The sequence below is a fragment of the Callorhinus ursinus genome, unplaced genomic scaffold, assembly GCF_003265705.2.
Source record: "Callorhinus ursinus isolate GAN/ISIS: 27379988/994484 unplaced genomic scaffold, GSC_fseal_2.0 scaffold125, whole genome shotgun sequence".
NCBI lineage: Eukaryota > Metazoa > Chordata > Mammalia > Carnivora > Otariidae > Callorhinus > Callorhinus ursinus.
The window spans coordinates 446,475-458,161 of NW_027397187.1; the positions used below are offsets into that span (position 1 = coordinate 446,475).

General features: G+C 55.1%; 1 protein-coding gene across 1 annotated transcript in view; it reads left to right on the forward strand.

The window, feature by feature from the left end:
* The window catches only part of EXD3 (exonuclease 3'-5' domain containing 3), a 76,984-nt gene that overhangs the window by 5,682 nt on the left and 59,615 nt on the right, over positions 1-11,687 (forward strand). Inside the window, 2 exon segments of the mRNA XM_073890031.1 lie at positions 7,661-7,719; positions 10,292-10,404. Of these exon segments, the coding sequence (XP_073746132.1) occupies positions 7,685-7,719; positions 10,292-10,404 (148 nt within the window). The 5' untranslated portion in view covers positions 7,661-7,684.

Sequence of the window (11,687 nt, forward strand, 5' to 3'; positions counted from 1 at the left end):
CAGTGTTAAAGAGCAGAGAACCACACATTTGCCACGTCCACACCGATACTGTGGTCATAAATGGGAAAACCTCCTCAAGAAATCGGATGACTTCCTGGCAATCCAATCTATCTGAACAGACCTGAGAAGAAACAGGGAACTGGAGCAGGCGGTGAGCATCAGAGACCCAACAGGCTGTAGGGTTCCAGCCATGCAGTGGGTGGGCTGCTCCCAGCCCTGCTTGGGCCCACGGCCCGGCCAGCGCTCCGGCTCCAACACGGGCCCCCAGCCGCAGCAGAACCTTGAGACAATGCAGCCCCTGCCTCGTTCTGGCTGCGACCCCCAGAGACCCTGGGCAGGACCGCACGGTCAAGCCGCTTCCAGTTCCTGACCCCTGACCCTGCACAGGACAATAAAAGATTGTTCTGCTCTAGGCCACTGAGTTTGGGGCCACATTCGTTTGGCAGCAGTACGTAACTGATGAGAGGTCAATGCGGTCAGGCTTGATCGCGAGGGCAGAGCTGGAGCCGTGGGGAGCTCTGGGGAGGCCGCTGTACAGCAGAGTACCTGGTGTCCAGTGGGAAGGGGTCGCTTCCCATGTGGGGCTCATGGAGCAGGTGGCCCCATCTCCTTTCCGAAGCTGAGGTTTCCTCATAGCTTATTTTAACATTTTTTAAAAAGATTTTTAAAATTTCTTTATTTGAGAGAGAAAGGACCTGAGCACAAGTGGGAGGGACAGAGGGAGAGAGAATCTCACGTCGACTGTGTGCTCAGTGCAGAGCCCGACGTGGGGCTTGATCCCACCACCCGGAGATCATGACCTGAGCTGAAACCACAAGTCCCACGCTTAACTGACTGCGCCACCCAGGCGCCCCAATTTTAACTTTTAAAATATCATTTGTGATTTTCTTTTCTTCGTGAATTCTAAGTGGAGTGTGTTCCTTGTATAATATTTAGCAAATACAAAAAAATAAAATGGGAAGTAGAAGTGGTGGTCTGCACCCCCTGCCGCCCCCCCGGTGCCTGTGTGTCCTCTGTGTCCCGCCCAGTGCTGGCGGGGCTGGGGGTGCCCTGTGGCCCACACAGTAGCAGGACTGCTTTCGTTAAACGCAACTTTATGCCACATTGTGAGGTCCTTTTTCTCTGGGACATTATGTTGTTTTTAAGTAGCCATGCGTCATTCACATGATTTCTACCCCATTTCTGGATAGTGGGAGGCCCTCACAAGAGCGGGCAGGGAGCTGGAAAGCCCAGCTGAACGGTGGGGCCAGTGACTTCTGCCCTCTGCCCCCTCCCCTGCCGCAGCCCGGACCCTGTGGGAAAGGATCCTGGAGGCAGGACTCAGGAGGGGCTGTCCTGCCTGAGCTGTGATGCAGGGCCGAAGCCGACTAGCTTAACCAGAGTGACCCTTGACAGTGTGCACACAGTGGCGAGTGTGCAGAAAACCACCACTTCCAGCCCGGAAACCCCCGCAGCTGCTCCAGAGAGGCCCACCCCCCCACGCGGTATCTCTGGAAAGTTACTTTCTTGTGTTTTAGATTGGTGATCTTAATTTTTAAAGAAAGGAACAAATCTTAAGTTAAATGAGTAAGTTAAAAATCACTCCCACTGGGCCGGATAGAGTAACAGGGACAGCCACCAACAGGTCAGTGTTGGCAAGGGTGTGCGGAAATCGGGACCTTCGTGCGCTGTGGCGGGATGCAGTGTGGCGGCTCCCCGGCTCGGCTTGGCCCAGCTCAGCCCATTCCCCGGAGAAAAGGCGGCGTGTATCCACAGAAACACCTGTGTGCACCTGTCCACAGCGGCCACAAGGTGGAAATAACCCAGATGGGTGTGGCCCATTTGTACCACGGAACATTGTTCAGCCACGGAAAGAATAGGTGCTAGCAGGTGCTACAACGTGGACGGAGTGTGAAAACAACATGCTGGGTAAGAGAAGCCGATGCAGACCACATATTGTAGGATTCCACGTGCGTGAATGTCTACCACAGGCGAGCCCCAAGGGACAAAGTGGGTTTGTGGTTGCCAAAGGGGGTGGGGAGCAACAGCTAACGGGTACGAGTCATCTTGGGGTGATGGACGTGTACTGGAATTAGGCAGTGGTGATGTTTTCTCATACCTAAATATACTAAAACACTGAGTTGTGCACTTTAAAAGGGTAGATTTTATGGTGTGTGTATTATATCAATAAAGCTTTAAAAAAAATCACTGAGATGTGTGCCCAGACATTTAATTCAGTTTGAAAACCAGTTGAAACAGCTTTCAAATTAATCTTCTTGTTGAACCAAAGAGACACGAGCAGCCCCTGTTTTCAGGGGTCCAGGCTGCATGCTCCCCATGTGTCTGGGGTGGTGACCCTAGCCCCACCTACATTTGGAATTTGGGGACAGCAGAGGGAGCCCCCAGTTGGGTGTTGGGTCCGGGCGCGGTGTCTCTGCTGGGGGTGCAGCCAGGCGCCTCCGGGGCTGCCCTTTGGTCTGGCCAGCTGCTTTCTCAGTTGACACCAATGTGCACAGCAGAAATATGTGAACCACACATGTGATTTTAAATTTTCTAAACACTGAAAATATAAAAGGAGAAGGTGAGGTGCTCCTGGCTGGCTCTGTTGGTGGAGCTTGTGTCTCTCGATCTCAGGGTCATGAGGTCAAGCCCCGGGTGGGCATAGAGCTTACTTGTAAAAAAAAATAAAAAAAAAAAAAGAATTTTAATAATATATTCCAACTCCAGTATTCCCTGAACATCACCATTTCCACCTGTAATTGATATAAAAAATCAATCCTGAGACATTTTATGCTATTATCCCAGGTGTATTTTGCACTTAAACCAGGACATGGCTGACTGTGGGATGGCGGGGGGCCGGGCAGTGCAGGCCCAGGAGGGAATGGGGCCGCCCCATGGGGGCGCCAGCTTCTGCAGTCTGAGGCTGGCGCTGACCCCTTGCCCTCCAACCTGCTGCGCCGTGTTCCTCCTGCACGTCCTGTCGGTCACATGGGGTGGCTGCCATCCACAGCGCCCAGGAGGGCTGGGTGCTGCGTGTGGCGGCCCGGGGAGGAGCCACACACTCAGAAGGGCTCTGGCACACGGTGAGGCGGCAGTCCACTGTCACCCCCTCCTGGGCCTCGGCTGCCCTGTGATGAAGGGCACAGGAACCACCTGCAGGGGGGGTCACAGCTGGCGCCTCCACGTGTGCAGAAAACAACATAGGACAGTGGCGCCCAAACGAGAATGCTCTGACAACCTACTTAAAGGTCACCTCAGTTAACCACAGTGCGGAGGAAACTCCACTGTGTGCTGCGGCCTGTTCTCCTGGGATGGATGGACAGACAGGCGGAAGGCTGACCCTGGCCCCACATGGCTGCATTGGACCCTCAGCCAGCAATGTAGCTTCTTTTGGGGACCTTTAATCTCTGCCCTTTTCCTTTAATTTCCACCTTTCTGGGTTATTTGAAGGGCAGCTTTAGGTCAGGAGACACCCTGAAGTGTCCGCTCCATGCTGCCCCTTCCAGGCCAGGAGGCTGGTCCTCTGGGCTTCCTCCCACGGGCGAAGCCTGCAGTGGGGAGAGCCCGGGCCTGAAGGATGTGCCTCCCCACCCATCTCAGAGGAAGCCGGGCCCCGCGCTGCTTCCCCTCAGGGGACAGCCAGGTCACTGCCAGGGCTGGGCAGGTGTCGTGAGCCCTCGCTCTGTGGTTCTCATGCCTTCACGTACCCCCACAGGGCCCCAGCCTGGGTGGTGCTGATGCCAGGGGACTCTGTCTGACCCTCTTTCCCCTCAGCCAGGCCTGGTTGAGGGGCTGGGTTTCAGGAGGCCTTGGATCCGGCTCGGTCAGGGCGCAGAGCGGGAGGCCTGGTGGGCACGGGGCTGGCACATCTGGGGGCCCTGGAGCATCCCAAACCTACAGCAAATGCGTGAAAATAAAGCAGCCAGTTATTTTACCAGCAAAATGGGTTTACTGGGGAATGGCACAGGAATTGGGATTCAGGACAAGCAAGCCATGTTGAAAGCACAGGCAAGTCTGGGGAACACAGAGCATGTTGCCAGGGACTGCTTCAAATGGAAGTTCTGCAGAGGAAGGTGAGGGCGCAGGGTGCTGTGGGTGGACCTGCCTGAGATGCCGTTCGGGCATCGGCTGCACACACTGTGAAGTGTCAAGGGCTCCAGAAGCATTCAACAATGGTGTTGACACCTTGGAGCATGCAGGCCAGGACCTCGGCCTTGCTGCGGCTTGCAGGCAGCTATAAGTTGACCCTACAAGGAACTGGGGTCTGGGTGAGGCATGTCTGTTGGGGTGAGGGAATGACCGGAGGAAGGAACGGGCGGGGCTCCTGGTGGCTCCTCAGAGAGGGGCCCGTGGGACCTGGAGTGTGCCCAGCATCCCCTGTTGGGGACCCTCTGGTGGGCCCAAGAGTCATCCTCCGACCTGGAGCCAAAGGGGCCTCAGAGGTCTCCTTGGCACGGCCCACCGGGGGGCCTGTGGCACTGGGCCTCCCCCTCGGTGCCCAGTTCTGTGAGGACCCCCAGGGAAGGGCCAGCAGTAAACAAACAGGTGGATTGAGACTGACTCGGTGGGCGTCAGGGGAGGGCAACCATGAGGGATGTGAGTGGCACCCCTGCTACGTGCAGGACCAGGGGCCCGAGACCCCCAAAGAGGGTGTGCTGTGGGGACCAGTCTCTGTCTCCTCGGCTTAGAGACCCCCGCTGCTTGGAGTGGCACTCCCTCGGGCCCCCCAGGGGCCAGCTTGCTTCCGGTGGGAGGGGCCGCGGGGAGGAGGCGTCTGGGCAGCGGGTTGGCGTGGGGGCGGGTGGGGCCAAGAGGGGGCCACGGTCGGGGAGGGACACGTCCCGGGGTGGGCCAGGCGCCCCGGGGATGCTTTGGTCGCGCCAGCTGGAGCACCCTGGTTCTCGGCTGTGGCCACGTTTGGTATTTATCAGGGACTTGGGCTACTTTAATGTGATGTAAGAAAACACTCGTGATTTCAGAACAAGATCCCAGAGGAGACCCGCGATGAAGAGAAATTATAATTTTGCTGTGTTAAAGCGGGAGCTGTGCCTAAAGCATCTCCTTTCTGCCAAGTAGCCTTCCGTGGCTTGAGTTAGCAGACAGGAGTCTGTTGTCAGGAGCGCACTGGACTCGGAGCATTGACCTGCCCAAGGGCGCCTGTCCCTCCGGCGGGCACTGGGAGGGGAGAGGCGCTCCACAAAGTCCCAGGGCTGACCCTGACCAGGTGTCTCTGCAGAGAGACAGACACCCGGAGGGACAGGGTGTCTTTCTTTTGCATCAGTTTTTCCAAATTTGCAAATGTATTTCATTTTCCAAATATTCTACTATAGGTATAATTGCCTTTGTAAATAGTAAAAAGTCAATTAAAAGCAAATAAAAGTGAACAGTGGTGTAAGGGAAGAGCTGGGAGAAAACTGGGGTTTGGTCCCCGCTAAGCCCATTTTCCCATCTGTGAAGGCACCCTGACCCTTCCCCATGGAACCAGAGCACCAGGTGGGTGTCCAGCCCCCCTGTCATGGTTGAATTGTGTCTCCCTAAAAATTCACATGTTGAATTTTGGGTGAAAAGCCCCCAGCACCTCAGAATGTATTTGGAGATGGGGCCTTTCCAGAGGTAATTAAGATAAAATGAGGTCATTAGGCTGGTGTCCCTTCTGAGAAGAGGAGAGTGGGACCCAGGCACAGAAGACAGCCGTCTGCACACGAAGGAGAGAGGCCTCAGCAAGAACCGACCCTGCCAACACCTTGATATTTGACTTCCAGTCTCCGGAACTGTGAGACATTGAACTTCTGTTGTTTAAGCCTCCTTCTGTGGTGCTTTGCTTTGGCCACCGTAGGAAACTCCTACCTCACCTCCAGGGGCCCCATCTCTGGACGGGGTGGGGCCGTACGTGCACTGTGGGGACCACCCCGTCCCACAGTCCCATGTCTTCCTTTCTTTCCTGCTGAGAAGTGCAGGCTGGGCGTCCATTCATCTGAGCTGCAGTGGGTGGAGGTGTGCACACCTCCGGGGCGAGTGGGGAGTGATTTCCAAGAAGAGAACAGTGCAGGCCGACATCACTTATGGACGTAGGTGCAGCAGTCCTTAAGAGATGAGTAATTATGGTGAGCAGAGTGTGTGCTCTGCATGAGGTGAGCTTATTGCGAGGATGTGCAGCATGAGCCCAGAGCCGCCGAGGCCTCACTTGAGGCCCATTAAAATGACAGCAGATGCATTTTAAAAAGACAGTTTTGGGCGCCTGGGTGGCTCAGATGGTTAAGCGTCTGCCTTCGGCTCAGGTCATGATCCCAGGGTCCTGGGATCGAGTCCCTCATCAGGCTCCCTACTAGGTGGGCAGCCTGCTTCTCCCTCTGCCTCTGCCTCTCTCTCTCTCTCTCTGACTCTCATGAATAAATAAATAAAACATTTAAAAAAAAGACAGTTTTGCCTTTTTAATAAAGGCAAAGAGAAGGGAAGAGGTGAAAAGCCCCATGGAGATGAAGGACCGCTGCTGCGTGTCTCTGTTTAACCGCCTGAGAAAGCGAGAGCCCGAGGCAGAGGGCTGGCCCCCAGCCTGGCCACAGCACCCCGGGAGGCTCCAGACTGGAAACAGGGTCTTGGGATGTTTTCAAGGGCAGGGGCCAGACTCCGACCCTCCAGGGACCTAGGCTGTGGCAGCCCAGTGCCCACCTGCAGGTGAGGATGGGGGCATTTCTTCCTGACAGACGGGCCGAGAGGAGAGGCCTTCCGGGCCCTGGGTACCCACAGTGAGGCCCACGGTTCCCAGGACTGCCCCCTGCTCGGTTCCCAAGCAGCCATTCAGTGCCTCACTCTTAAATATGAGCAGCAGTCCCCAGACACTTGAGCAAAGCTTCTGAGAGGAAAGGCACTGGGTGAGCAGGAAAGAGCGTTGATGCGGAGGGAAACAAAGGCTGAGTCATGGGGTCCTCTGGGTGACAGGAGAAAGAACTCTTGATTAATAAAATTTTGATAGCAGAAATGAATAATTCAAGATCATTCTGCAAAATAAAGTTCAGGAAATCTCCCCTGAAGGCGGAGAAGGGGAAAGATCAGAAAATTTGAGGTTCTTCCAGGGAGCCCAAAATCAGAGTACTTACGCCATGGGGCCCCTGGGTGGCTCAGTCGTTAAGCGTCTGCCTCCGGCTCAGGTCATGATCTCAGGGTCCTGGGATCCAGCCCCGCGTCGGGCTCCCTGCTCTGCGGGAAGCCTGCTTCTCCCTCTCCCACTCCCCCTGCTTGTGTTCCCTCTCTCGCTGTGTCTCTGTCAAATAAATAAATAAAATCTTAAAAAAAAAAAGCGTACTTACACCACAGGGTGGAGAACAGGGAGGCCAGGACATTATCAAGGAAAAATAAAAGACATGTCCCAGAACGGAAGAACATGAGAGCACCTGGTGGACCCCACCCCATCCATCCTCCTGATACGCTGGATGCTGTTAAGGGAAGGCCCTTCAGAAGGAAAAGACAAGCATCCTACATGATGTTGGGAGTCAGGTGGCTTCAGACCTCTGGGCACCAACACGAGGGGGTTAGAAGACAATGGAGGACCATCAACATCACGTATCTGGGGGATGACTTCTCACCTACGGCCCACGCACAGCCAAACTGCCAGCCAAGAGCTAGTGCCCAGTGAAGACACTTCCAGACAACCAAAGGCTTATTAAATGTTCTTCCTTTGCAGTTCTTCTCAGGACGATTCTGGAGAATGTGCTCCTCTGGAAACAGGAGGAAAACAGAAAGGTGAGGACTTGGAAGTCAAGGAGTGCAGGGTGCACCAAGAGAAGAGAGAACAGGAGTCCCAGGGTGAGAGCTGTACCACCGGGCTGGAGAGCGGCTGTCCAGACTGACACAGGGGGACAGAGACTTTAAAAACAGGTGATCGACTTCCAGGCTTGTTGGAACACACGGAGGAAGGTACTGCAGCGCTGTCAGAGTCCCGTCGGTGATGGCGGTAAATAACAACCAGCAGGCAAGAAGTGATGTACTTTGTTCTGTAATCTACTCCCCTCCCCCATCGCGTAGATAGGATCATTTCTACTGATCTGTCTTCAAATTCACTGATTCATCTGCCATCTCCAATGCACTGTCAAGCCCAACCAGTGAATTTTTCATTTCAGTTATTATACTTTTTATTGGAGAAATACCATTTAGTTCTTTTATGGAGTTTCAAATAATTTCCATTTTCCCTTGTCTGTTTACTCATTAAGACAATGTTTTCCTTTAATTTTTTGGACATGTTTTCCATCCGGTCTTCACACTTTTTTGTTTTTAAAGATCTTATTTATTTCTTTGACAGAGAGAGAGCGAGAGCACACAAGCAGGGGGAGTGACAGCAGAGAGAGAGGGAGAAGCAGGCTTCCCACTGAGCAGGGAGCCGGACGTGGGGCTCCATCCCAGGACCCTGGGATCATGACCTGAGCCGAAAGCAGACGCTCAACGACTGAGCCACCCAGGCGTCCCTTCACACACACTTATAATGGCTGTGTTTATCTTTGATAAATCCAAAATCTGAGCCACTTGGAGTTGGTTTCTATTATCTGGTTTTTGGTTTTTTTTTTTAATTTTTTCTCCTTGATTATGGAGTCATTTTTTCCTATTTCTTGGTAGATCTTGTGATTTTTATATTAGGTACTGAACATTGTGAATGATACATTGTAGCAGCTCCAGATTCTGGATTCTGTTATCTTCCTATGAAGAATGTTGATTTTTGTTCTAGTAGGCAGTTAATTTCTAGCTGATTACCTTGAACAGGTGAGCATGGCTTGACATTTTGTTAGGGTGGTCTTTGTCTTGGTGGGACTCAACCTACAACTCAACCTACAATCGACCGATGTTGATTTTATTGGGGCTTGGTTTTAGACGTTGGCAGGGCAAGAGCGGGGCTCACTCTAGGCATCGTCCTAAGCCTTTCTGGAGTCTCGGCTGGTGTCAGCTGGGCTGGAGTCAGTATGTCCAGCACAGCCTGACTGCTAGTGTCTGTTACCGTCTCAGGCCCGAGGCACCTGTTTCTGGGAGCCTGGGGCTCCTGCACTGTGCTTGGGCACTTCTGGCTGCTCTGTCGCCCCTCTCGCAGTGCCCTGTCCCACAGATGTAGTGCTGTTTCCTGTACCTGGCAGAGCGCTGTGCTGTCTGGACTCCAGATCCGTGGTCTTGGGAGCCCGTCATCCTGGGGGCCCCCTTGGGCACTGTCCTGCTGTCAGCAGGCATGGTTGTGTGTTGCCTGTTGTCCACAAATACATTGTCCAGTTGATGCTGTTTGCAGCGAGAGGGCCTGCGCAGCACCGGTCCTCCCGCGGGGCCAGAGCAGAAGGCTGGCGCAAACCGAGCGCGAACGGAAAAATAACCGCAGTCCACACATGGCTCAGCTGTGTGTAGTGTTTACACAGTTGTGCTCATGTCTTCTATAAATAGTGAGCTAAAGGGAGACTCTCACAGAACTGTTTGAGGAGGTTGCGGGATGTGTGGGTGCCGCTGGGGTATGATAGTGAATTCTAGCTTGAAGTTGGTCAGTCACATGTAAGACTGGAAACTGAAGGAGGAACCACATCAACATATTATTTAGAAATATGAATGTAGCGCACCTGGGTGGCTCAGTCAGTGAAGCGTCTGCCTTCGGCCCAGGTCAGGATCCCGGGGTCCCAGGATCGAGTCCCACATGGGGCTCCCTGCTCCACGGGGAGTCTGCTTCTCCCTCTGCCCCTCCTCCAGCTTGTGCGCGCGCTCTCTCTCTCTCTCTCTCTCTCTGTCAAATAAATAAATAAGTAAGTAAATACAATCTAGAAAAAGAAAAAGAAATATGAATGTACATATCTAAGGGGACAGCTGAAAGAGTTCCTGAGAGTGGTTGCCTCTGAGGGGGAGTTTCAGGGAAGGAAGCCAAGAGGCTCTTCCCTTTTCTGTACCTGTGTGAGGTTTGGGGTACACGGGAGGCTCTGCATGTCTCACTGCGATGCAGAGGAAGGCTGCATATGGGAATAGTCTTTGCAAGGCCTCAAGTATGCAGAATAAAGGAGGAGAAACAGAATAGTCCCCATCAGTGTAGAGAAGTGTGTTGTAGACAATAAACATTCACAGGCACCCTGCTGACCACGGGGCATAACCGCTTGCTGCCAGACTGGATTATTTAGAGGTGGGCGTGCTTGTGTGGGTTAGCTCGTGGGTCCTCACTGCAAGCCCGCTCCTGAAGCCAGCTCTAAGCTTCCCCAACCGGCAGGGGCAGCCGAGGCCGCCTGGGTCCCTGCACCGGGACAGAGGTGGGCCCTTGGTGGGCTGCCGGTCAGCGTGGGGAGAATAGTCTGTCGCTCTCCACCAGGTCCTCACACCTCGAGCTGCCTGTTGCCTTCCCTGGCCTCACCTTGAGGATGGACCCCACTGTGGGCGACGCAGCTGGTGACCCCACTGCTGGGAGTGAGGGCCATTCTGCAGGTGAGTCCGCGCCCCCGATGGGCTGCCTCTGGCAGGGCCCGGTATGGGGGATGTGAGGAGTGTGGTGTGTGCTGGCTGTGTATACAGATTGTGTGTACGTGGGGCTGTCTGTGGATAGGCTGCACGTGTGTGCACAGGAGGCACCCCCGGTGGAAGGCATCCCAGTGCTCCAGCCTCGTGTGGGGCTGGGGCACGTGGGCCTGCTGCATGCAGGTAGCTGCCCGCACAGCCTTCCTGGCCTGAGAGCAGTGGGTCAGCGCTTCCGTGTGCCCTGGGAAGGGAGCCTCCAGCTCCCGAGGGGCAACTACACCACGTAGCTACGTCCCAAGGCGGGCTGCCTGCTGGCCACTGGCTCGATGGCTGCCGGAGGACTCTGTGGCTGGACCAACACCACAGGGGAGGTCCGAGCCCCACACAGAAGTGGGGGAAGCAGGCGTGTGTGGGGATGGGGGGAAGGACAGGTGTTTCTCTGAGTCTCTGGGCTTGACACAGGCATTTATTCATCTTGCCAAGAAGCAGCAAGGAGGGAAGTGGGGTGTGTCTGAAAAGCAGGGCTGGGCCAGACTGCAAACATGGGAGCCCAAAGCCCCCCGTGGCACTCCTGCCCTGTGCCCAGGCCCGGGGTCCTGACCAGAGATGAGGGGCCTGTTTGGGCGCAGAGACCCCCTCGGTGGGGAAGGGAGGCATTTTCGCTTTGGTGGCGGGGATGTGGTCAGCAAAGAGCTGTCTTCTCATTTAGACCCTAAGAACTGGTCCCCAAATCCCAGCCTCTTTGGTCCTGGATGGCTGTGGTCTCCACGCAACCCCCCAGGGGCCTCCTGGGTCATCACTTCGGGGTCAGCTCTGGCCATTGAGCCAACCAGCAACCAGTGACAGGAGTGGGGATCTAGGGTCTGGAGGGCAGGGACCCAGGTCCTGGGGGTGCAGCTGGTGCCCACAGGGCTCATAGGTGCACAGGGAATCTTCAGGCCCCTCCCTCTCTCAGGGCCTTACCCAGGCATCTGTCTGCCCATCCCCATGGGGCTGCCTGTTGGGTGGGGCTCACAATGATGTCACACCTGCCCATCAGAGCTGGGCCTCGGCCTGAGGGTATGCAGGGCCTCACCTATGGCCTGCTGGAGCTAGCAGAGGGGCAGGCCACCCTGAGAACAGACACAGCCCCCCGGATCAGACACAGCCCACCATCAGACGCAGCCCCCATCAGACACAGCTCCCCTGGATCAGACACAGGCCCCCGGATCAGACACAGCCCCCCCGGATCAGACACAGCCCCCCTATCAGAC